This window comes from Heloderma suspectum, chromosome 2, assembly GCF_057233095.1.
Source record: "Heloderma suspectum isolate Gila_16-S chromosome 2, 16-S_ref, whole genome shotgun sequence".
Classification (NCBI taxonomy): Eukaryota; Metazoa; Chordata; class Lepidosauria; order Squamata; family Helodermatidae; genus Heloderma; species Heloderma suspectum.
Window position 1 is genome coordinate 101,841,611 of NC_139459.1, and position 25,477 is coordinate 101,867,087.

The window sequence follows — 25,477 nt, forward strand, 5'->3', positions numbered from 1 at the left end:
GACATGCCATTCTACTACTTGCTCATTTCCACTGTTATTTTGTAATATAAAATGCAGGAATCGATATGACGGCTTTGGAAAAGTATTACTTATGAGAACTTGAACCCATGTTAGAAAGCAATCTGAAATGGGCCCAAGCTGAATTAAAGGACATAAGGGCCTCATACCGAACTATATATTGGACATCCTACATTATTTTGATATCTATTGATTTTATTTCTAACACTTATATACTCCTCCACATCTAAACAGATTCCAGAGTGGTGAATAATAAAACACAAAAGGATAAAGGAATAGAACACCATATTAAAAATTGTTATTTTTAAAAACAGAATACCAGCAAAAATTGTGGCTGGTCAATTAAGGAAGGCCTCCTGAAATAAAAATGTTTTAAGGGAGCAATCCTATCAGGATAGGCGGCTGCCTCCAAACTCAGAGGTGACCGCCTATCCAGTGCAGGGCAGGAGAAGCATGGAGGGGTTCGTCCCCTCCGTGCTTCTGCTGCCCTGCATTTGCAGCTAGACAGCTGATTTTGGCTGTCTAGCTGCCGGAAGGTGGAGCGGGGGAAGCGGCTGCCAGATGACAAGTTGGATGTGTCATACCGGCATTTCTGCCTTCTCCGCCCCGGAATGCCCCCAAGAACACACTATTTTTGCCACTCCATGCTCCTCTTCCAAGCATGGAGTGCGGGGCCATCCCAAGCTGCCTGTGAAGCAGTGCGGGGGGGGGGTCAGTTCTCAGGGAACCAACCTCAGAGCATGGGCTCCGAGGTTGATTCCTGGAAACCGACATATCTTATGGCCATCTAGCTCCTAACTAGCGGCCATAGGATTGCTCCCTAAATAAAGAGTGCCAAAAACAACACAATGTTGGTGCCTGCCTGATCTCCAGAGGCAGGGAATTCCATAGAAAGGGGGCCACCATACTGAAGGCTCTTCACCGGGTGGACTCCAATTGGGCCATATGTCCAAGCAGAACCACCAGGAGCATGCCATCTGATAACCTCAGTGACTGGACAGGTTGATAAGGGAGAAGACATTCTCTCAGGTATCCTGGTCCCAAGTTGTTTAGGGATTTGTACACTAGTTGTTGTTGTTCAGTCGTTCAGTCGTGTCCGACTCTTCGTGACCCCATGGACCATAGCACGCCAGGCCTTCCTGTCCTGCGCTCTCTCCCGGAGCGTGCTCAAGTTCATATTCATTGCATCCGTGATGCTATCTAGCCATCTCATCCTCTGCCGTCCCCTTCTCCTTTTGCCTTCAGTCTTTCCCAGCATCAGGGTCTTTTCCAGGGAGTTTTCTCTTCGCAGTAGGTGGCCAAAATATTGGAGCTTCAGCTTCATTATCTGTCCTTCCAATGAGCAGTCAGGGTTGATTTCCTTTAGGATGGACTGATTTGACCTCCTTGCAGTCCAGGGGACTCGTAAGAGTCTTCTCCAGCACCACAGTTCGAAAGCATCAATTCTTCGGCGCTCAGCCTTCCTTATAGTCCAGCTCTCACAGCCATACATTACTACTGGGAAAACCATAGCTTTGATTACACGGACCTTTGTCGGCAAGGTGATGTCTCTGCTTCTTACTATGCTGTCTAGGTTTGCCATAGCTTTCCTCCCAAGGAGCAAGCGTCTTTTAATTTCATGGCTACAGTCACCGTCTGCGGTGATCTTGGAGCCCAAGAAAGTAAAATCTGTCACTGCTTCCATTTCTTCCCCTTCTATATGCCAGGAAGTGATAGGGCCAGATGACATGATCTTAGTTTTTTTAATGTTGAGTTTCAAACCAGCTTTTGCACTCTCCTCTTTCACCCTCAACAAGAGGCTCTTGAGATCCTCTTCGCTTTCTGCCATTAGGGTGGTATCGTCTGCATATCGGAGGTTGTTGATAATTCTCCCGGCAATCTTAATTCCGACCTGTGATTCATCCAACCCGGCATTTCTCATGATGTACTCTGCATATAAGTTAAATAAGCAGGGTGACAATATGCAGCCTTGTCGTACTCCTTTCCCAATTTTGAACCAATCGGTTGTTCCATCTCTGGTTCTTACTGTTGCTTCTTGACCCTCGTACAGGTTTCTCAGGAGACAGGTAAGGTGGTCTGGTACTCCCATCACTTTAAGAATTTGCCACAGTTTGTTGTGATCCACACAATCAAAGGCTTTAGCGTAGTCAATGAAGCAGAAATAGACGTTTTTCTGGAATTCTCTTGCTTTCTCCATGATGCAGCGAATGTTGGCGATTTGATCTCTAGTTCCTCTGCCTCTTCGAAACCCAGCTTGTACTTCCGGTAGTTCTCGGTTCGCATACTGCTGAAGCCTAGCTTGTAGGATTTTGAGCATCACCTTGCTGGCATGTGAAATGAGCGCAATTGTGCGGTAGTTTGAACACTCTTTGGCGTTGCCCTTCTTTGGAATTGGAATGTAAACTGACCTTTTCCAGTCTTGTGGCCACTGTTGAGTGTTCCAGATTTGTTGGCATATTGAATGCAGCACTTTAACAGCATCATCTTTTAGGATTTTAAATAGCTCGGCTGGAATACTGTCATCTCCGCTAGCTTTGTTGTTACTAATGCTTCCTAAGGCCCACTTGACTTCACTCTCTAGGATGTCCAGCTCAAGTTCAGTGACCGCACTATCATGGCTATCAGGGACATTCAGATCTTTCCTGTATAGTTCTTCTGTGTATTCTTGCCACCTTTTCTTAATCTCATCTGCTTCTGTTAGGTCCCTGCCTTCTTTGTCCTTTATCATGCCCATCTTTGCACAAAACGTTCCCTTGAGATCTCCAATTTTCTTGAAGAGATCTCTAGTCTTTCCCATTCTGTTGTTTTCCTCGATTTCTTTGCATTGTTCATTTAAGAAGGCCTTCTTGTCTCTCCTTGCTATTCTCTGGAACTCTGCATTCAGTTGGATATATCTTCCCCTTTCTCCTTTGCTTTTCGCTTCCCTTCTTTCCTCAGCTACTTGTAAAGCCTCATCAGACAGCCACTTGGCTTTCTTGCATTTCTTTTTCTTTGGGACGGATTTCGTTGCTGCCTCCTGAACAATGTTACGGACCTCCGTCCATAGTTCCTCAGGCACTCTGTCTATCAGGTCTAATCCCTGAAATGTATTCCTCACCTCCACTGTATATTCATAAGGGATATGATTTTAAACCTGGCCTGGTAGCAAATAGGCAGCCTGTGCAATTCCCTCTACGAAGGAATCGCATGCTGAAAAGGGGCAGCTCCTGACAACAGCTGAGCTGCTGCATTCTGCACTAGCTCCAGCTTCCAGAGCAGCCTTAAGGGCAGCCCCACATAGAGTGCATTGCTAGCACCAAGTGATCCAGGAGAGGCTGCAGCTGGCGAACCAGCCAAAGCTGGTAAAAAGCTCTCTGAGGCGCCATGGCCACTTGAGCCGCCAGTGACTGTGATGGGTCTAAGAGTACCACCAGATTACAAACCTGATCTTTCAAAGGGAGTGCAACACCATCCAGGACAGGCAATGAGCCTATCTCACAGACTCACCCACAAGGCTTCCGTGTTGCCAGGATTCCGCTTCAGTTTATTAGCCCTCATCCAGCCCATTACTGAGTCTAGACACTGATCAAAGACTTGCACAGCCTCACCTGATTCAGATGTCACAAGGAGACAGAACCGTGTGTCATTAGCATACTGAAGGCACTTGGCCCCAGATCCCCTAATGACCACTCCCAGTGGCTTCATATAGATGTTGAACAAAACTGGGGCAAGACGGTACCCTGCAGAACCCCATAGCTCAATTGCCAAGGGACCAAGGAGTGGTCACCCAGTGTTTCTCTCTGAAATCAGCCCTGCTGGTAATATCAGAACCACTGTAACACAGTGCCTCCAATGCCCAGCCCATGGAGTTGATCCAGGAGAATACCATGATCAATGGTATCAAAAGCCAATGAGAGATAGAGTCAAATTAACAGGGTGGCACACCCCCTGTCCCTGTCCCAATAAAGGTCATCCATCAGGGCAACCAAGGTTGATTCAGTCCTGTAACCAGGTCAAAACCTAGACTGGAATGGCTCTAGATAATCAGTACCTCCAAGAGTGCTTGCAGTTGCAAGTCATGCCCTGTTCTTTGTTAACTTTCTTTCATAAAGGGCAACACGCACACAAGCAGCCATAGTTACACAGAGGCAGAATCTCTCCTGTATCTCCCATCCTGCAGGATTCCTAAACCACAACGGGTAACACTTCCTGATTGTTGGCAGTAGTTACCATCACGTGTCAAAAATCTTAATGTTGCAGCTACTATATATCCTTTCAGTTGAACTTGAACTAAAAATACTGAAGGCATCTCATGATGACCACTTTACAAGTGTGCGTATTGGTATGGCCATCTCTTGGCCTTCTTTCATGTAAAAGCCAAACGATCACTGCACCCACTAGAAAGGCTTGTTTTGATGGGGATTCTACACAAATAAATAGTTCCAGAAATATTGAATTGCAACCCCATTTTTTCCAGTCTTTTGAGCAGCCAAGCATATTACAATTGCCACATGACTGGCCTAAACTGTCTTGCCTGTTGTTGGGCTCTTTCTTTACTAGCCTCAGCTGTAGGGTTAACAGCAATGGGTGAGTTCAAATTTAAGTGAATGAATATAAGCAAAAAGATAATGGCTAAAGCCTCTCTTTCCAAGGAGAGGTGGACATATTATATTCCATCCACATAATAGCCTCTATTTGGATTTGATTAATTGGGAATTTGCCTCCTTTAGACCTGCCTGCTGTTCAAAGTATTTAGTGGATGTACTTTCATCGGTGCTCACATTTCTATCTGTGGGGGAAAATTCACTAGAAAATATAGAAGAAAAATGTCTGCCTCTTGTTTTATAGTCACACCATCATGACTCATTTAGGAGAAACTGAAAACAACAATCACCCGGACAGAAAACATTTGTTGTTACCTTGCAAGGCATGGGCTTTTTGAAGGTGATTTCAACTTGAGTCCAGACACCTCTGGGAGTATCCAAGACAGACCACATTTTTTCTTGGACCACATGGTTCTCTTCAAAGATGTAAACAGCCAGGGTATCACGCATTTTGAAAAAGCCATATATGGCATAATAAAACCGCAGACAATACTGTAAATTTCCTGGCAGAGTGAGGCTGTATAAACGGCCAATGTACCCAGGCTGTGATGTAAACTTTGTGTTTGCCAGCAAGTAGTAACCTGCAAAAGAATACAATGTTTAAAACATTTCTAACAATCCCTTGCAACTATTCATTTTAGGTCACTTCTAGGCATTTTGTTAGACATCTACAGTACAGAAAATTTCCACTGGCAAATTTGCAAGTTATGACTGCTGCATGCAGATTATATAAAACCATGTTTCTTAAGATCTGTTTAAAATAAAGTGTCCTAAAGAAGCTTTCTGCCATTAGTATATTTTTTCAGTTGCACTTAGACAATTTCCAGGGCTGGATTTACACTTACCGCCTTTTTTCGCTTCCAATGAGGTTTCACCGCCCGTCTTTCACACTACGCAGCAGCCGCCTCAAATTGGAACTGGAATTTCCCACTTCCATGCTCCTGCTTTCAATACCCTAATATCCCGATATTTCCCCTTAATGTGCTCTGATTTTCCGCCTTCGCTACCGTATCCAGTCATAGTCCCCTCCCCCGCCTGTCCATATACAGCAGTGTTTGTATTTCCCTCCTGTCCAATCACAGCTCTCGACAGCCCCATGTCTTCTTCCGGCTACTGATCGCATAGCTTCCTCAGCAGCCCCGTTTCCTCAGCAACAAGCAAAGGGCTGGATGTGCACGTGCTTGTCTGATCTCAGAAGCCAAGTGGGGTCAGCCCCGGTCAGTAGTTGGATGGGCGACCGCCTGGGAATCAGGCTTCCTGCACTGAGCAGGGGGTTATTCTATCCCTTCAAATGAGACTAAGTTTTACCCCCTCAGGATGTTTTTTTTTTTTTTAATTAAGGCATTATCCTCGCAGAATCGGGGCTTCTCAGCGATATTTTTTTTTCTAATTCAGGCATGAACTTCAAAGCTCCGAAGTTGTGAAGCTTCAAAGATCATGCCTCAATTAGAAAAAAAAACATCGTGGAGAAGCCCCGATTCTGCGAGGATAATGCCTTAATTTAAAAAAAAAACATCCTGAGCGGGGGATAGGAGGGGGTAAAACGTAGTCTCATTTGAAGGGATAGAATAACCCCCTGCTCAGTGCAGGAAGCCTGATTCCCAGGCGGTCGCCCGTCCAACTACTGACCAGGGCCGACCCCGCTTAGCTTCCAAGATCAGACAAGCACGCGCAGGAAAACGGCACAGCATTCAAGTGTGAACCGAGCTCACACATTCGATGAAGCACTGCAACGGGGAAAATGGGTGAGTGTGAGTAATCACATTTTAATGCAAGAACATTTAACCCGACGTGACACCAAATTCATTGTGATGGTGGGCACAATGTAGATCAGTCCCAGTTCTCACTAGAGCTTAATTCATTTCTATTTTACAATGAAAATACTTATTTTCCTGCAGCCTGGCTTCATCAGCTCAACTGGCAGGCTGTCTCAGATCCAAAGCCACCACTCCCTGACTACAGACTGATGCTAGGTCACACACCAGATGGTTTTCCCCCACCAAATCATCAGTGGATAGCCCATTTAAAAAAGCCTGTCTGGAACACATTGTTGGATCTTGAATTGTATATAGCAGTATACACACAGCAGTACTTTTGCACAGCATAGGAAATTATAATATACGAAGGTATATGATATGATATCAGTTCAGCCAGAAATATAGGTGCAAGGGTCTGGCTGAACTGATATCATATCATATACTTAATGCTAATGTGACTTGGTCAGCCTGGATCATAATTCATTTTTACTAGAAAAGCTATTCCAAGGCTGCCCATGAGGCTCAGACTCTGAAGTTTGGGCAGCAGCTATACTCCTGGAGTGATTTCATATGGGAGGCTTAAATCACCTTTGAGCCTCTCTCTTGCTATTTTGTCAACATCTGATCATTGTTAATGTGGAAAAGAACATGGAAAAGAGGTATTCGTAGTGCAAGTGAGCATCAGCCAATGTAGTTACCTAACTAGTGAAGCAAGAGCCCCTTCAAACCTCATGTATTGAAACGCTCCCTAGACTAAGGCCGTTTCTACACGAGGCATTTATTGTAGCCTCATGATTCGCTGCTCACAGACTCTGCTCACAGAGGTCCATTACATGACATTGTCAACCTCCAAGATGTCTCCCGTCCCTTCCCCAAGTAGTCACACACATGCCACCCCAAACCCAGAAATAAGCTGGAAGTTTTTTTTTAATGGGTTTTCAGCAGCCACTAGATAGCACTATTCCATTACAAAGAATGGGAAGCCCAGTATGGTGGCTGGGAAATGGCATTTTCATTTCTGCCTTGTGATAAGAGCACACCCTCGCTGCGCCAAAGGAACAGAAGCAAAATGCCCCAGTAAGGCTACGGAATTTCCTTTAATGTAGAGACATCTTAAGACCTCAGGAAACCGCTGAAGCAAGAATGCCAAGCAGTCACATATAGGTATGTATATAATACCTATAAGAGAATCATTCCATACACTTCAACTTTGCCTATTTACCAGTCCCTGGCCCCATCTACATGAGCGTTTTGCTCTGGGGTGGCTGCGAGTCAAGGTCCCTTGGGACCACAGTCGCCACTTCGCAGCCATCCGTGGTTTTCTCCTGGAAAATACGAATTTCCAAGGAGGCATTTTGCTGAAATGTTTTTCATTTGCTGCGGGTTTCCCTGCAGTTGTGAGCCATCTGTCCCTTCCCCAAACCAACTTCGCATTTTGCAGTGGGCATGTTGTAGGTGTGCGTAGTCACTCTGTGATGCCCCTTTACTCCCCCCGTCCCTTCACAACTGCAGTTACAGAGGCACAGAGAGGTGTTTTCATTTATTTAATCAAACTTTTGCACATTTTTGCAGCTTCGTATATTCGCAACAGTTGCTGTTGAACTCAGTGCCCAAGGGCCAGGGGGAAGGGTCTTGCGGGAGGACCAGGTTCGCTCTGGCCACCATTTCAGAGCGATGGATAGGCACGTAGCACTCATGCTTGTGAGTGCGAACCATTGTGCAAGTCTCAGGCTGGGGAACTGACGAACTGTTGGCATGGAAATGAAGGAGCACAGAACACCCATTTTTTACCTAATGAGGGATGGAAAGACATAACAGAACCTCTAAAATACAAAACAGCCACTGACGTGTCACACCCCCACGCTCACAGGACTGCACAGCTGTGCGTTAAAGTATAATGGCAAAAAGCAGGAGAGTCAGTTAGGGAAGCCCACAGTAAATCGCACGTGTATCGCTGAAGAAACTATTTCGAAGCTGAAATGCTGCACAGTTGCGACAGAGTGAAGGGTGAAAGCAGTGCCATGTAGATGGGGTCCCTGTTTTTTAGTATCGGTCCCAGATAAATCACTGTCCTTAGTTTTGCCTTTTTGCAATGTCTTATTAAAACGTTCACAAAACATAGAAGGTAGCTGTGTTGGTCCATAAGAAGATACAATCCAAAAGCCACAGTACCATAATACCTTTATTAGGACCAGCGAAACTGTCACAAAGGCATGAGTGATTTAGAATGATTTGCCACCTTTGTCATTCTTCAGGGTTCAGCTCCATCCCCAAGACTTCTGTGAGGGCCAATATAGACATTACTTTAAATTTGTATCTAGCAGCTAAATGTGGTGGGTTTTTTTAACCCTAAAGTAGGCACAGAGGCCCCAATCCAGACGTTAAGAGCCCCCGATCCCTGGATCAGCACCCCGCACCTACTCTAGAGTAAAGATGGGGACGGGGAGAGAGAGAAAGAGACATAGCTGCTAGATACGGATTTAAAGTCATGAGACAGTGTGGTAAAGTGGTTAGAGGGTTGGATTGGGACTTGGGAAATCCAGGTTCTAGTCCCAACTTAGCCATGAAGCTCATGGGTAACTCTGGGCCAGTCACTCTAGGCCAGACAGTCTAACCTATCTCACAGGGTTGTTGTGGAGATAAAATGAAGAGAAGGAGGATCATGTAAGCTACCTTGGGCTCCTTGCAAGACAAAAAAAGGATGGGATATAAATGTTGTTGTTGTTGTTGTTAATTAATAACATTAAATAAATAAAATGATAAAAAATAAAAAGTCATGTCTGTTTTGGCCCTAAGTTAAATCTGGATCTTATTTCTTGTGAACATATAAAGTAAATGCATGAACAGTAAGGTCACTACCAGGGTTCCCTCACGGGCTGGTGGAGTCAGACAATTCTTTGTGTCAATCTAAGGCATGTTGGGAAAATTCCTGGGAGTTCCAGATTTTCCACAAAGTTTGTGCAATAAGCTGGAATCTGATTCAAAACGTTGAGGAATTTCATTAGCATGTGCCAAGTGTTCTTCCAGTTAAGAGGATTTTTCACTTACCCATGCCAGTAGTATGGTCTCCTGGTCGGTATGCATTAGGCTTTACTTTCACCCTGCTCCAGCCAGGGCCATCTTTGTGATCCTGATAAAAATTGCAAAAATTCTCCTCAAAATTGCAACTTGCCAGTGTGGGACTGAAGGAATTTTCTGAAAGATAACAAAAAGAGACAGAGCAAAAGAAGAAAAATAAAGAACTACCTCTTTTAGCAGGAGCATAAAGATCAATATGAATAAGCATTAGAAGAACTAGGATGGCTGAAACAATTTGTTTACTTTTATTTGTACATTACTAGCAGTTGTGTGTATTACTATTACATAAGAACAACATAAAATGACATATGAGGATTCCACTGAAGATTCTCACAGGGTCAAAATATTTCCTTTCCACCCATCTGTGTAAACATGGAAGCAATGAAACAGGCCAGTGTGGAGGGAGTGAGGGGTCTTCCATGTCTCCCATATGCCCATCCAGCTCTCGCCCTCAGTTCAGTGCAAGTTACTAGCACTTTGGACCACAAAGAAAAATGAAGGCTCTCGAGAGATATGCCCACACCTCCCATTTCACCTGACAGCCTATTGTGCTGCCTGTACATTCCCTTGTACGTGCATGTCAGGACCGGGGGCGGGGGGGAACACGGCTCTATTGAACCTCCAGGAATTTGTTTTTACATGTTGTGCCCATGATGTACAGGATCATGCCCATTCTTTGTACTTATGGTAAATGTCAAGCTGACATCAGCCTATCTCTATGAGAAATTGAGTCTTCTTTATTTTTTGCTCAGTGTAAGAAAGGATCCAAAAAATAAATAAGCAACAGATGCCAAAAAAAGTAAGTAAAATATCTTCAAGATATAATGCCTAAAGATATTCATTTTTGGCCCACTCCTCCATATGAAAGATGTATAAACAAGAATTGTAGATGTAATGACTTCTTAAAATTTCCAGTGTGATAGCCCTTCAACATATAAAAACATAGAAATCAATATTTCCAGAAATAATGCTCTTCTAGGGAATAATGCTCTTCTAGGGAAGATCTGTATATTATATATTAAGCAGAGAATTCCAAGAGCACTGTTTGGCCTGCCTCATATTTTTTATGATAAATGACATCTGGAGTTTTGCTTCTTTAATGTCACAATCACATCTTATTTCACAATCACAATTCTGTCATTTCTCAAAGAACTTAATAAATCTTTTCAACAATCTTAAAGGCTTTTAAATAGGGCTATGTCAGCTGATCAAAGAATTGTTAGTTGATTAACCAGTTTAAAGGCAAATACTTAATTATAAATTTGCAGATGACCAAGACCTCAATATGTGCCTATTTGAAATATTGAAGGAAGTGTAAGTTTATTAAATTAACAGTAACTACAATCCTGTGTACACATATATAGGAGAAAGCCCCATCAAACAGAGTGGGACTTACTTAAGAGTAAACATGCACAGGATTACATTGAAAAGCTACAACTCATTGGGTTAGATTCAGAGTTGCCCTTTCACACGCACACAACGGCTCCTTCCATTCATGGAAAGGACTACATTTGAGTGGATGCTCCCACTCAAGAAAGAGGGGAGGTGATTTTAACTGATTCCCCCTTCCCCCTGCAGCACCTGCACCCCCTCCCACACTCTTCTGGAAGCAGATTTCCAGGGCATTGCAGCAAAAATTCCCTCCTCTGGGCTTCCTCCAGTAGGGGAGTGTTTCCACAACAACAGAAGGAGAATCAAACAGAGGAGTACCGGATTTTTTAAAAGGAATCAGCTTTGCTGCGCTTTGGTCCATGCAGGGCTCCAGAAGCAAGTGCTGCGCACCAGTAAAAATTGCTCATAGAACATACTTCTAGTGGGGGTGGAGGTTGGAGTGAACATCATCTGACTGGCAGGGGCTGCTCAACCAATAAGAGAGGCTTCCCCCCACAGCTCTCCCCCCCCCCTTTCCCCTGAAGCTCCAGATGCACCTGCAGTTCAGGAACAAACCTGCACTTCAGGTTTGAAATGCAGCATGGGCTCCAAGGTCAGTTTACAAAAACAGAACAATGCTATGGATGTCTAGCCACTGTCTAGTGGCCATAGGATTGCACCCTAACTAATCTTTCCCAAAAACAAGGGGAATGGGCCATAGCTCAGTGGTAGAGCACATGCTTTGCAAGCAGAAGGTCCCAGTTTGATCCAAGCAGGGCAGGAAAAGCTCTATCCTGAAACCCTGAATTGCCGTTGTCAGTCAGGGCTTCTCCACATCAGGTTTTTTAGCCCTCAACTTTACCAGGGCTTCTGCTTCTAGATTCTTTGCGGGATTAAGACAGGCTCCTTCGCACACACTTCCTGGGTTTTTTTTCCCCAGAGGATTGGCTTTATTTGCAAGTTCGATATGTTTCAGTATACAGCCACTAAATGGTGCTGTTGTTACAGTGCCAATTCATCTTTACACAGACATGTTGAAACCGATTCAAGGCACTTCTTTTTATTTGCTCATTATTTCTGCTTCAAATTAAGTCGCGGAAATGGTCAGAAACCACCGGAGAGGCACTAGAGGTTAATGACTTCATGAGAAAGACCTGCAAACTTCCATGAGTAACCAATCTCAATCACAGGGTAAAAGCCCCATGTGGAGAAACCCTCAGTGTCAACAATACCGGGCTAGATGGACCAATGGTCTAACTTAGCATAAAGTAGCTTCCTGTGTTTCTAAACATATCAGCAGCAGGCTTTATAATGGGCAAAACCGGTGGTTTTTGTAAAATTATAAGAATGTAATTTATGCTTTCTCTCTCTCTCACTGGAAAAGAGGACAAGATCGAAATGTGGAGCAAAACTGCTTAATGTTTTATGTTTAAAGTTTTACTAATTCTTTTTGTTTGGAAAGGTAAACAAAAGTAAAGTTTTGTAATGTTTGAGTAGTGCTATGTGTATTAGCTTCTCAGATCATGTATCTGAAGGCCATCATGCTGCCACTAAAACAGGACAAAATACAGGAGAGTTTTCCTCAACTTGTAGAAGAATTAAGTTATCTCCTTACATAGACCTAGCTAAACATTATTTGATTATAGGACTCTGGTATGTCATGCTTTGGAGGTGAAGCAGATTTACAGATTAGACAGTAGACTACAGCATGCTGGTTGCCGGAGATGCAGATCTCAGAAAACTGGATTAATATAGGGTCATGCCCATTGATAAGCTTGATTCAGGTTACTGACATCAATCAATATCATCATAGGAATTGCTTTACTGTTGGACCCAGTTGTTATATTACCAGGCTATTTTAAATGCTACGGCAAAAGTTCACAAAAGACTTATGTTTTAGTTGATGATCTCATATAGGATTTTAGCCATTTTTTTAAAGATGGGCTCTTCCCTACTATGCATGATTAGATAAAAATTGGGTTTTAGAAGTGTTGAAATGATTATATATTATCCCATTTTTAAAAAGGAGACTAGCCTATGCAGAATTTTGGCAAAAGTTAGTACATTTGTCATGTTTCAGGTTCAGTCTAAAGGAAATACTATGGAAATAAAAATGGGCTGAGTTCTTTTTACTCAATAGTAATTGGTGTTCTAATACCAGTCTATGATATAAGTGACATATTACCAATGTTTGTTGGTATTGATTATTTGTTGATGGTCTTGATTTACATGAATAATTGCATCATTATTTTTTTTTAAAGTACCAAAAGCTGTTGCATTCATTGAACAGGATGCATATTTGTACAGCACATTCAAATTCACGTACATTTTTGAAACCTAACAAAACAAATCAGAAAAAAAATAAAGGGGGAAAACTCATACCTGTCTGATTGCTGCAGAAAACTGGAGAAAAAGAAATGTCATCAAGAGCAATATATCCCCCTTTGGCACTGTTGAAAGCAACTTCAAAAATAACCTGGAAATAAAATCCAAGCATAGTTACTTTATTACTATACCAATATTTTATTTCATTGCAACCTGCATAACACACTTTCATGCAGGAAACCTTCTCATGATACTTTATTTTTAAGTTATTGACCACAGTGCAGATTTGGATCCTGATGATATCAGATCTCTTCAAGAAGCAAAATATTGCCCCTCACAACTGACCCCTAATTAATACCATGTATGAGAGGAAAAACTTGAAACCACACTGAAATAGCTGGATGTATGACTCAAGGAAAACATAGCATCCTCAAAATATTCAGGAACAGTACATAGGAGATTAAGGCTGAAATCCCATGTACACTTTCCTGGGAGTTAACCTTACTGAACTCAATGGGGCTTACTTCTGAGTAGATATGCATACAATTGCACTATAAAGCTCACTAAGAATTTCACTTGCTAGGTGAACATTGATGGGATAAACACATATTCACCAACTATTAATCCAAGATCAGAAAATGTAAGAAAAGGGCTTCTGCTTATCACATCATACTAAGGAATTGTACTGAAAGGTTCAAACAATATTCAAAGCAAACTTTTTAGGGGATACAATACTTGAACCCCACAATGATTAGCTCAAAACTCTTTTTCATTTCACTAGATCACAGTGGACAACTTCGAAGGGTCCAGAGGTCAATTTCCATCCAAACCCCCAGAACCCCAGAACGTTGACCACGGTATCCTCCTGGACCGCCTGGAGGGGTTGGGCATTGGAGACACTGTATTGCGGTGGTTCCGGTCCTTCCTCTCTGGCAGGTACCAGAGGGTAGCACTGGGAGAGGAGGTTTCAGACCCGTGGCCACTTACTTGTGGGGTGCCACAGGGTTCCATCCTCTCCCCGATGCTATTTAACATCTATGTGAAGCCGCTGGGGGCTATCATCAGGAGGTTTGGGGTGCAGCGTCATCAATATGCGGATGACACGCAGCTCTACCTCTCGTTCAAATCTTCACCAAGGCTGTCCAAATGTCTGGAGACAGTGAGTGGCTGGATGGGGAGGAATAAGCTGAAGCTGAACCCTGACAAGATCGAGGTACTTTTGGTGGGAGACAAGAGGAGGCTGGGGGATGTTGACCTGGTGTTGAATGGGGTACGGCTACCCTTGAAAGACCAGATCCACAGCCTGGGGGTCATATTGGACTCCCAGCTGTCCATGGAGGCTCAGGTGTCAGCTGTGAGCCGGACAGCGCTGTATCAACTCCATCTGATATGGCGGCTGCGCCCCTTCCTTCCCGACCATCTGCTCCCATCGGTAGTACATGCCCTGGTCTCCTCTCGTTTAGACTACTGTAATGCGCTCTACGTGGGGTTACCCTTGAAGATGGTTCGGAAGCTGCAGCTGGTACAGAACGCGGCGGCTCACCTGATTAAAGGCAGCCGCCGGTGAGATCACATCACTCCAGTGCTGAAGGAGTTGCACTGGTTACCAGTTGTTTTCCGGGCCAAATTCAAGGTGTTGGTTTTGACCTTTAAAACCCTATATGGTTCCGGCCCAGCCTATCTTAAGGAGCGCCTCCAGCAACACCAGACAGGCCGCTTAACAAGATCAGCCTCGGATGGCCTTCTCTCTGTCCCATCAGCCAGGACAGCTAGACTGGTGGGGACGAGGGAGAGGGCCTTTTCTGTGGTGGCCCCCACTCTGTGGAACTCCCTCCCTAGGGAACTCCGTCATGCCCCCTCTTTAATGAGCTTCCGTCGTGCATTAAAAACGTGGTTGTTCAGGCAGGCATTTGGGGTGGGTTAGGGTATTTTTAAAAAAATTTTATGGTAAAATTTTATTGTTTTAAATTGTTTTATGGTATGTTGTGCATCGCCCAGAGTGGCTGGGTGACCAGCCAGATGGGCGATTAATAAATTTAATAATAATAATAATAATAATAATAATAATAATAATAATAAACAACCTATTGGGGGCCACCACCAAACTCAATACCACTGAACTGCCACCAAATTTCAGCAGCAAGAAAAAAACACTTTAAATCTGTTTTAATGCAAAAACACACTCCCAAAGCCTGGATGGGGGTAGCGGCAGATATTGCATTAAAACAAGCCATGCACTCCATGCACACCTTGTTTTAAAGCAAAATAAAATTATTGATGACACTGCATGCCACTGAAATTCAATGGTGGTGCACCAGCAGCCATTTGGAGGGGCAAGGGCCACAAAATAAGACAACATGTTGCCCACCCCTGCGGTAGACCCTGATGTAGGATTTACCTAAAGGAATGTTAGATCAAATTATTAGAGCAAACATATTGATGAGGAAGTGATGTGCAAGATGAATTCAAGTATACTCTCTTATAATAGAAACAGAAAGAGTCTTGAGGTACCTTAAAAACTAACAAATTTATTATGGCATAAGCTTTCATGGACTTCATCAGATGCATGAAGTGTTACCTTCAACTGGCAGGCATATATACACATGGGGAAGGGGGTATGGAGTAAACAGTGAGGTCAGAGGGAACTGATATGCAGAAAGTACAAGCAGTGATAATTTCCTTAACAGAAGCCATTTACACAATTGCTGGGTGATATCACAGACATCCTGAGCTGATTAACACATTTGATAAAAACGAGCGCTGATGAAAAAGGAAGGTTAACAGCCCTTCTGGTATGAAAGCAGAAGAATTGCTTCAGCCCTGTTTCTACAGTTGTTTCTGTAGAATGGCAGATGTTTCTATTTCACAAATAAAAGGCAACTCTGATTTGATGCACAAAGATGTCATGAGGATCAATAGAAGGAAAGACTGCCTCTAAGATATGTAGGATGTTCTTTGTATATGATAAGTTCTTTGTAAAATATGTTTATGTCATGTGCAATACCATACATACACCATTATGTTTGTCAACTGCCCAGGTGTCTATTTTCCAGTGTGTGCCTGTAGGAGAAAGCTATGATTGGTGGTAGATCTACATCAGATGTGTTCATAATTGGAAATATGTGCATTTGTCAAGTAAATGTGCACCTGGCTTACCCAATCAGGTTGTGTCAAGTGTCCCTAATATAAAAGAAATGCAGGTGACTTTAGCCAGAGAAACTCGCTTTATGCAAGAAAAAATATTTTGTTGCTTCATTTGTTTTCATTCTTAAAACCTTTGTTTCACTTTTACTTGTCAGTTCCACATTTGGAATTTTGAAAGTGTGTCATGGACACGCTCACAAAATAGCTGCCATTCATAAAATGGTCACCAAGATGGGCAAGGCTGATCACAAAACCCGCATTTCCCAGAAGGCAAACTGGTGCGACTAAAACAAAAATAACCTAAACACACGGCAGAGGTGAGTTCTGAGGTCCAAAACATAAAACCACTCTTTTGAATCCAAATAAAGATGGAGGGCAGCACTTCACTTTGCAACATCCCATCCTCCCAGTTTTTAGAAAAAACTTTTAAAAACTTTTAAGAAATAAAATCAGGAGGGGCAGGGAGCTTGGTGGGTGCCAAGAAAAGTGTATCAGGGCACATTCATGTCCATGGGAACCACACTGGTGACCCAGATCTAGAAGGTGCTCATGCCTCTTTGAAAAGAGTCACAGGCTTACAATGAAATCAGCAATGCTGGAGGAAGAACAATTTGTGAGATAACATTTACTTTCAAGTGAAATTCATAGGTTGTGTCAGTTTCAATTTTTTTTCCACCATACAGGAGAGAAACAAATGTCAGAAAAATGACATTCTCATGTTTTAATACTTTGTAAAACTGTTTAATATGCAAGTATGCAAGTCAGACATTTTGGTGGGCTTACCTCCATTGGGTATGGTGCACTGAATTCAGCTTCTCCTAAAACCCAGTCATTACTCATGGGACTATCTGCTTTCCAAAGCTCTTCATAAAAGCCATTTATGTCTCTCATGTAGATGGTGAAAACAATGCCATTTCCCTGTTGTACTTGGTAATAGAAGGACAAACAACCTGACATTGTTGTTGTTGTTCTAGGTGAGACCAGCTGAGCCACTTCCTGGAAATGCTTCACATAGAGGGAGTCCACATACATGTAGTGACCTAGAAATAAGAGCAATCCGTTTGTGCACAATGACATGGTTTCTTTTTGCAGCAGAAGGGAGAGTATCCAACTGTGTCATTCTGCTAGCACTAGTGGAAACTAGGTTCCAAACTATGCACAAGAGGAGAATTCAACTAAAGTTGTGATTGCGCAGCTGTTGTGCATTATGCTTGCACAACCCACTGTGCAACCACTTGCACAAGCATAATGCACAACTGCTTACACAATGGAAAGATTTGGTGAAGCTCTGCTAGCACTACTTGAGTTTATGGAATGACACAGTATACTACCAAAGCTTCTTTGCCACTATATGGATTAGGAATTTGCTTTAAAAAATAAAATAAAAATGAAAGGTTTTTGTTTTTCAAGATGCTGAACCCTGGCCCAGGTATCATATTATGTACATTTTGTGCTTCCATAGAATATGCAACCTCCCATGCTTATATTAGCAAGCTGATAGTGGGGGGAAATTTGGAACTTGGAAGAAAAATGACTGACTCCTCCAAATCCCTCACTGCATTCCTGAAGCTTGCCTCTGGTTAAGATTGGCTTTTTAAAAGTACGGAAGGCTTTTAAAAAGTTACAATAAGCTGCAATCCTTAAACTCAAGTCACATTTGGTAATAGCTTCTTGTGCATCCTGGAACCAGCATCATATGATGTCCAACATTCTAAAGCCTCCCACTCCTTTAGCAACCCCAAAGTTTCATCCCCCACCCCAGTGTTCTTGTGTAGGATCACAGGGATGGTGAGTAAGGTTAAAGCCTCCTCACCCCACCCCACCCCACCCCTTGTGTGTGTGCACACATGCACATGCATGCACATGTGTGGCTCCTACCAACACTAAATGCAGCCTTCAGGGGCTGCACCCCTGTTGTGCACTCAACAGAAAAAACTCAGAGAGGGAAATAGTAGGTATATTGTATTTATTAGTTTGTTTGTTTGTTTGTTTCATTATATCCTACCTTTTTCCTTCTTAGGGAACCCAAGGCGCCTTGAGTTAGTGCCATGAATTAAAGAGGACATGCCCAGTTTAAATTTCCTTGCTTCCAGGGTAACTACCACGTCTTATTTAAATATTTATTTATTTAATGCATCTCTTAGTCACCTTTCAAGAGTCTTCCCAGTATTCATTGTTCATTTTTTATTATACTAAGGCCTGCTTCTTATGAGTTATTTTATATTCAGGTTCCAGTAACTTCTGAATACAAAATATAATCATATTGTGTCAGTTATGAGAGGTGTAGCCATGTTTAAATCATCCCTTTTTCCTTTAAAGGACACATACATGGTGATTGGAAAAGGATACTATTTTGGAAGGGCTGTCATGGCTGCAATGGACATTCAGCTTTGGCCAAAGAGACTCCATTTTAAGTTAGTGGCCATAATAAAATTAGAGCAAGAATGCAAGGCTAGAACACTTATAGAAAGCTTAGCTTGATGCAGAGGTGAAGAAAAACAGAATGTAGTTTGTGGGTTTTTGTAGCTTCCTATAGAGCTTGCGGTTAAGCTAATATCTTCCTGTCAGTTGGAGTAACACTTATGAATTTCCGTCTAGGCTTTAAGCAAAAGGTGTAACACATTATTGCTTTACATGAGAAACTGCAATTATGAATAGCAAATATGGGATGTGGAAGCCCGAAGGAATGTGGTTTGGCATAAGTTGTTTATCACTGCCTGTATCAGAAGGCTGGAAACTCTATTTGTGGTCACTCAGATGTCTGCAGTGACCCATCACGGTGATTCAATACTCCATCCTGAATAAAGCTTTTTGCAAGTGCAGACCATGTTAGTGTGGTCCCTGAAAGTCCAGCTAAGCCGCTGACCACGACAGGGGAAAAACACCCCTGCTTAAAGAAACATGCATCCTTTATAACTGATTTAGTACATGGGTATTTGAACAGGAGTACAAAATCTCTTCATAAACAGCTCTCAGAAATCCATCAGCTCTTGTGTTTTTACCATTAAAAGATGCTCTCTTTTTTTTGGAACAGAACGATAGAAAATGACTCCCACTTCATTAATGCTCTTTGGGGAAACAACGTCAAATAATTCCATGTGTCTGGGAATGCTGTGTCTATTCTTATGATCTAATTCACTAAATCACCCCCCTCTGCTCTCAATGTCATTAGGAGATTCATTTCATTATTTTTATTGTTGCTGTACAAAATCAACCAAATGCTTTGTAGTTTGGAAGGATGAGAACTTTAGGATGATTTAAAAGCTGTGTCCAATTTGTGGCACTTAATTAACTCTATAATTTAAAAATGCTGAAATAAATGTCAAAATTATTGTTTTGCTATAAAATGGCTGCATTTTTTGCATGAGATATAACAATAGCTGTTATTGCAAGACATGATGATTATGTTACACTTTTGATTTTTCTCTCTACATGTCTATGTCTGCTGTTTTGAATATTGTCCATCTAGTCCTGTGCCTACAGTGGAGCATTTGAGCTGTTTTTCATAATTGCTGCTTCCAGTACTGCATGACAAGCTCCTGTTAAAACTCAGGGCTGCTTCATGCATCAGAGTTTTAATGATTTCATGACTTCAACATCAATATCAAGTCAGCCTTCCCCCCCCCCCTTGCTTTTTATAACATCTTGCCTGATTAAGGGCACAATCCTATGGCTGGCTTGGGGATGCTAGGAGCTGTAGGACTTATGTCTGTGTAAAGATGCATAGGATGGCACCCTAAGAGATCTTAATCAGGGTCCCACTGTATAACAGCTTTTAATACTTTTATTACTTGGCCTAATCTTCTGGTTCCATCTTTTGGTTGGCCTGACAAAGGTATTATACTAATGTGGGTTTTGGAATTTTACTTACAGTCATCATGGCCTCCTTTGCTTTTTGTGAGACTTAGAGAATACCAAATTTAGCCATTCTATAGAGGTACCCTAAACTGGAAGAAAAGGATTTCATACCACAAGAAGCTAGGACTTTATTCTCTGAGGGTTCATCCTTTCCAACCACTAGGTGAAGCTACCCAATTTGGCTTCAGTTGACTTTGTTTTAACCTAGAATGGCATCTAAAATTATCTCCTGCTTGGTTAATATAAAGACTGCCTAATTTCTCTCTGTGGTCCAGAATAAAAGGAGCCCATGTGTTTCACCCAGAATGAAAAACATGAGGATCCAATATTTCTTGCCCTCAGCAACCCCAGGGGAAGCTGCATGTCCAGTAACCATCACATGACCTGCAGGGCCTAACCAAATGTCTGCTAATTTAGTGCTCGGAACATGCTATCGTCCCCCCAGACCAGAATGTTCAGAGTGACCTTGAGATGGAAAATGAAATCAGGGAAGCCTCCAAACAAGGAAGTGTTGCAATAATGGGCAATTATTGATCAATAATTGATCAGTCCACATTGATTGGATAAATGCATGTTCCAACCATGAGAAAGAGGTTAAATTTCTAGATGCCCTAAATGATTGTGCTCTAGAACAGTTGGTCATGGAACCGACCAGAGGAGAGGCAACCTTGGATTTAATCCTAAGTGGTGTTGCCCAGGACCTAGTATGAGATGTAAATGTTGTTGAACCAGTTGGAAACAGTGATCACAGTGCGACCAGATTTAATATATATTTAAATGGAAAATTGCCCAGGAAGTCCAACACAGTCACATTTGACTTCAAAAGAGGAAACTTCTCTAAAATGAGGGAACTGGTGAAAAGGAAGCTAAAAGGGGGAGTCAAAAGGATTAAATTCCTTCAAAATGCTTGGGGATTACTCCAAATCACATTACTAGAAGCCCAGCTAAAATGTATAAATTTCTTAAATTAAGAAATTTAATAAATAATTTAATAAATAAAATACCACAGGTTAGGAAAGATAGCACCAAGTCCAAGAGGTCGTCAGCATGGTTAACGAGCAGTATTAAGGGAGCGATTAGAGAAAAGAGAGCTTCTTTCAGAAAATGGAAGTCTTGCCCAAGTGAGGAAAACAAAAGGGAGCACAAGCTTGCACAAAGGCTATGCAAGCAGACAATAAGAGATGCAAAAAAGCATTTTGAAGAGCATATTGCTAACAACATCAAGGCCAACAATAAAGAATTCTTTAAATACATTAGAAGCAGAAAAACAGCTAGAGAAGAAGTTGGACCACTGGATGACAATGGAGTTAAAAGAGTACTGAAGGAGGACAAGGACAATGGAGAGAAGCTGAATGAATTCTTTTCATCCATCTTCATTACAGAAAATACGGGACAGATACCTGTGCCTGAACTGATGTTTTCCAGAAGGGAGTCTGAGGAACAGAGGCAAATAGTGGTGACAGAAGATGACGTTCTCAACCTTGCTGATAAATTGAAAGCAAATAAATCACCGGGCCCAGATGGTATCCATCCTAGAGTTCTCAAAGAACTCAAATATGAAATTGCTGATCTTCTAACCAAAATACATAACATGTCCCTAAGATCTGCCTCTACACCAGAGGACTGGAAGATGGCCAATGTAACACCAATTTTCAAGAAGGGATCCAGGGGGGATGCGAGAAATTACAAGCTAGTTAGCTTAACGTCTGTTCCAGATAAATTGGTTGAAGGCATTATTAAAGATAAAATTAGTAAGCATATAGAAGGATAAGCCCTGCTGAAAAGGAATCAACACGGCTTCCGCAAAGATAAGTCCTGTCTCATTAACCTTTTAGCGTTCTTTGAGAGTGTCAATAAACACCCCATGTAGATAGGGGTGACCCAGTAGACATTGCTTACTTGGACTTCCAAAAGGCTTTTGACAAAGCCCCTCACCAAAGTCTCCTGAAAAAACGCAGCAGTCATGGAATAAGAGGACAGGTCCTTTTATGGATCAGTAACTGGTTAAAGAACAGAAAGCAGAGAGTAGGAATAAATGGTAAATTCTCCCAATTGAGGGAAGTAAATAGTGGGGTCCCACAGGGATCTGTATTAGGACCAATGCTTTTCAACCTGTTCATAAATTATCTGGAATCAGGAGTGAGCAGTGAAGTAGCCAAGTTTGCAGATGACACCAAATTATTTAGGGTGGTTAAAACAAAAAGGGATTGTGAAGCGCTACAAAAGGATCTCTCCAAACTGGGAGAATGGGCATCTAAATGGCAAATGTGGTTCAATGTTACCAAATGTAAAGTGATGCATGTTGGAGCAAAAAATCCCAACTTCAAGTATAGCCTGATAGGATCTGAGCTAGCGGTGACTGACCAAGAAAGAGACTTTGTGGTTGCTGTGAACAGCTCAGTGAAGATGTCAACCCAGTGTGTGGCCACTGTAAAAAAAAAGGCAAACTCCATGTTAGGCATAATTAGAAAAGGGATTGAGAATAAAACTGCCAACATCATACTGCCCCTATACAAATCTATGGTGTGACCACACTTGGAATACTGTGTATAGTTCTGGTCACCACACCTACAAAAAGATATTGTAGTGCTGGAAAAGGTGCAGAAAAGAGCAACTAAAATGATCAAGGGGCTGGAGCATCTCCCCTATAAGAGAGATTACAACAGCTGGGATTGTTCAGCTTGGAAAAAAGGAGGGTAAGGGGAGACATGATAGAGGTCTACAAAATTATGCATGGTGTGGAGAATGTGGTTAGGGAGACAATTTTCTCCCTCTCTCAAAATACTAGACCCGGGGTCATCCTATGAAGCTGATTGGTGGGAGATTCAGGACAGATAAAAGGAAGTACTTCTTCACACAGTGCATAGTTAAACTATGGAATTCGCTACCACAGGATGTAGTGATGGCCACCAATTTGGAGGGCTTTAAAAGGAGCATTCTGGACAAATTCCTGGAGGAGAAGGCTATTGATGGCTACTAGTCCTGATGGCTATGTGCTACCTCCAGTACCAGAGGAGTGAGCCTATGTACACCAGTTGCTGGGGAACATGGGTGGGAAGGTGCTGTTACGCTCATGCCCTGCTTGTGGGTTCCTGGTCAACAGCTGGTTGGCCACTGTGTGAACAGAATGCTGGACTAGATGGACCCTTGGTCTGATCCAATACAGCTCTTCTTGAGTTCTTAAATCCCTCCTCCTCCATTCCATCTTGAGACTCTGAACATGCAGACACTGGCTTCAACACCTAGCCAGTTTTTTTCCACTCCCCTATCCCCCCCTCCCCCGCTTCCACACACACTTTTTATAACATCTTGAAAGTGTACACTTTGGGGGTTATGTTTTGGTTGGCTTAATAAAGGTATTACACTAATATGGGTTTTGAAACATTTCAGTGAGTTACAGCGTACACGAAGTGAAAACACACATTTCAAACACTGCATCTCAAGCATCTTATAAATGAGTAACAGTGTCTGTTTATAGTAACTGGAAGTAGGCCTCAGCCACTATGATGCAAAGGAGCCATCTTATGAAGTAAAACACCATTCACTGTCTCAGAGATGGAACTGCACAGCAGAAGCTGCCGCTAGCTGCCTGAGAGCTGTGAGATAATGGATATGGTCTCCAAGACATGCAGAAATGCCTCCTGTACCAAGGTTCCCAAACCATAGCTTGAGGAGGTGGCACTATATCAAATCCCACTATTTTCCATAATGTCCTAACTGGCACCTACCAAAATTAAGAGAATGGTTATGAAACCTTTCTTTCCAATATGTTTGGTTAATCACTGTCACTGGGGAAGGTCCAAAGGGTAGTGGCCTTCCTATTAACTAGGTCATAACTAGAATTGGTAGGCTTCAAAGCATTTGTGTTCATGTTTGTCTGTCTGATGCTTTGAAGATGTTTTGGGAGTTGTGAAGTCCTCCAGACTGGACCGCTTTTTACAGGGTCAGCAGGAGACAACCCTGGAAGGCTCCACCATCTGTATTGATGATTGTCTTTTTGTGAACTATTCTCAATAAATTAGATTAATTTATCTAGAAGTATTTAATGTGTTTGTGTGGATTTTAATGAGCTGTTCTCTGTCAGCCCCTTAATTGATAACAGTTTCTTGATATCAGTTTAACACCCTCTAGCTATTCTAATATAGATCCAGGAATGCTACCATTATAAACAAGGACTCAGAGCCCCAACCATGAACAAACCTAAAGGAGCTATCTGGATTCTGACCTCTCCAGCTCTGCAGGAGAAAAACAAACAAAACAGAATGACGAATCCTAACATAAGATTACATATGCTCAAGTCAAAATCATAGCTGTGGAATTGCCTTTTTCATCAAACTCAAGAGACCACATGAAAATGAGCAAAGTCTGCTGAATGAGCAGAAGAAGCCACTGGTTTTGACATCTGCTCTAGTTTTAGAGCCAAATGCATCTGTTATACTCAGTCTTTCCAGTGAACGAATATAACAGTTTGTGGTTTAACATCTCTGAAGAGGTCTCTAATTCAGAATTTGAGAACCCAACTTATCCCTAGTTTGCAAAAATACCAAGGACACAAATTTCACCAGCAAGGCAATTGAAGATTGCCTTGTAGAAGAAAAGCTGACATGCCTCTCTCATTCCAGTAGCGATGATATATTTCTAGTTCGAGACATAATATATCAGAATATTCCCATACTCCCTAAAACTCTAGAGACTAGTTTCATGTTGCTTACATCAGCTCATTAAAAAAATGCTTTGATCTGTGTTTAGCAGATGCATTTCTTGTAAAGAAACATATCATTATTTTATGTTTTCAGCACTTTGGGGAAGAAAACAAATTAAGAGGCAATATTTATTTTTCCTCCTCTGAATATCCAAGGAGGGCGAACTTCTACATCTGATAACATCGCTTCCTGAATTGTTCAATTCAACATTTCTCTCTTTGAATTTTAAAAGAACTGCAATAATTTTCTTCTTTTATTGTTTATTTTGATTTTTTAATGCATTATCCAAAAGACTCATGATTGGATTCAGACATGTCCTTCTGCAATTGGGAGGGTTTGCTCTGTTCGCAGATGGGACTCTGATACAGCAGAAGCTGCTACCAGAGGAAAGGGGAGGCTATTTTCACATATTTCCCCCTATCCAAAGCTACTTAAGAGCATCACCTGACACATCAGTTACTCATATTAAAACAGCACTGGAGAGGGAAGAAGGAATCGGTGAACATTGTCTTCTCTCCCCTTCCTCCAGCAGCATGACCCATGGCCTGTTAGCAGGCTGCTGGGCAGCAGGGCAAGCTCTACACCCTCCCTGCTATTAGCACCCATACGCATGGTGCCTTTAGGAAAGTTTGGCTTGAGC

General features: G+C 42.3%; 1 protein-coding gene across 2 annotated transcripts in view; it reads right to left on the bottom strand.

The window, feature by feature from the left end:
* MAMDC2 (MAM domain containing 2) overlaps nt 1-25,477 on the bottom strand; it is a 100,398-nt gene that overhangs the window by 25,443 nt on the left and 49,478 nt on the right. For both annotated transcript variants that reach the window (XR_014787766.1, XM_084834335.1), the window contains exons 6-9: nt 17,060-17,316; nt 13,190-13,283; nt 9,407-9,553; nt 4,917-5,182 (exon numbers count right to left, since the gene is read on the bottom strand). Coding sequence is in view for 1 of the 2 variants with exons in the window: in XM_084834335.1 (XP_084690461.1) it covers nt 4,917-5,182; nt 9,407-9,553; nt 13,190-13,283; nt 17,060-17,316 (764 nt within the window). In the remaining variant the exon portion in view is untranslated. The remainder of the gene's footprint in view (nt 1-4,916; nt 5,183-9,406; nt 9,554-13,189; nt 13,284-17,059; nt 17,317-25,477) is intronic.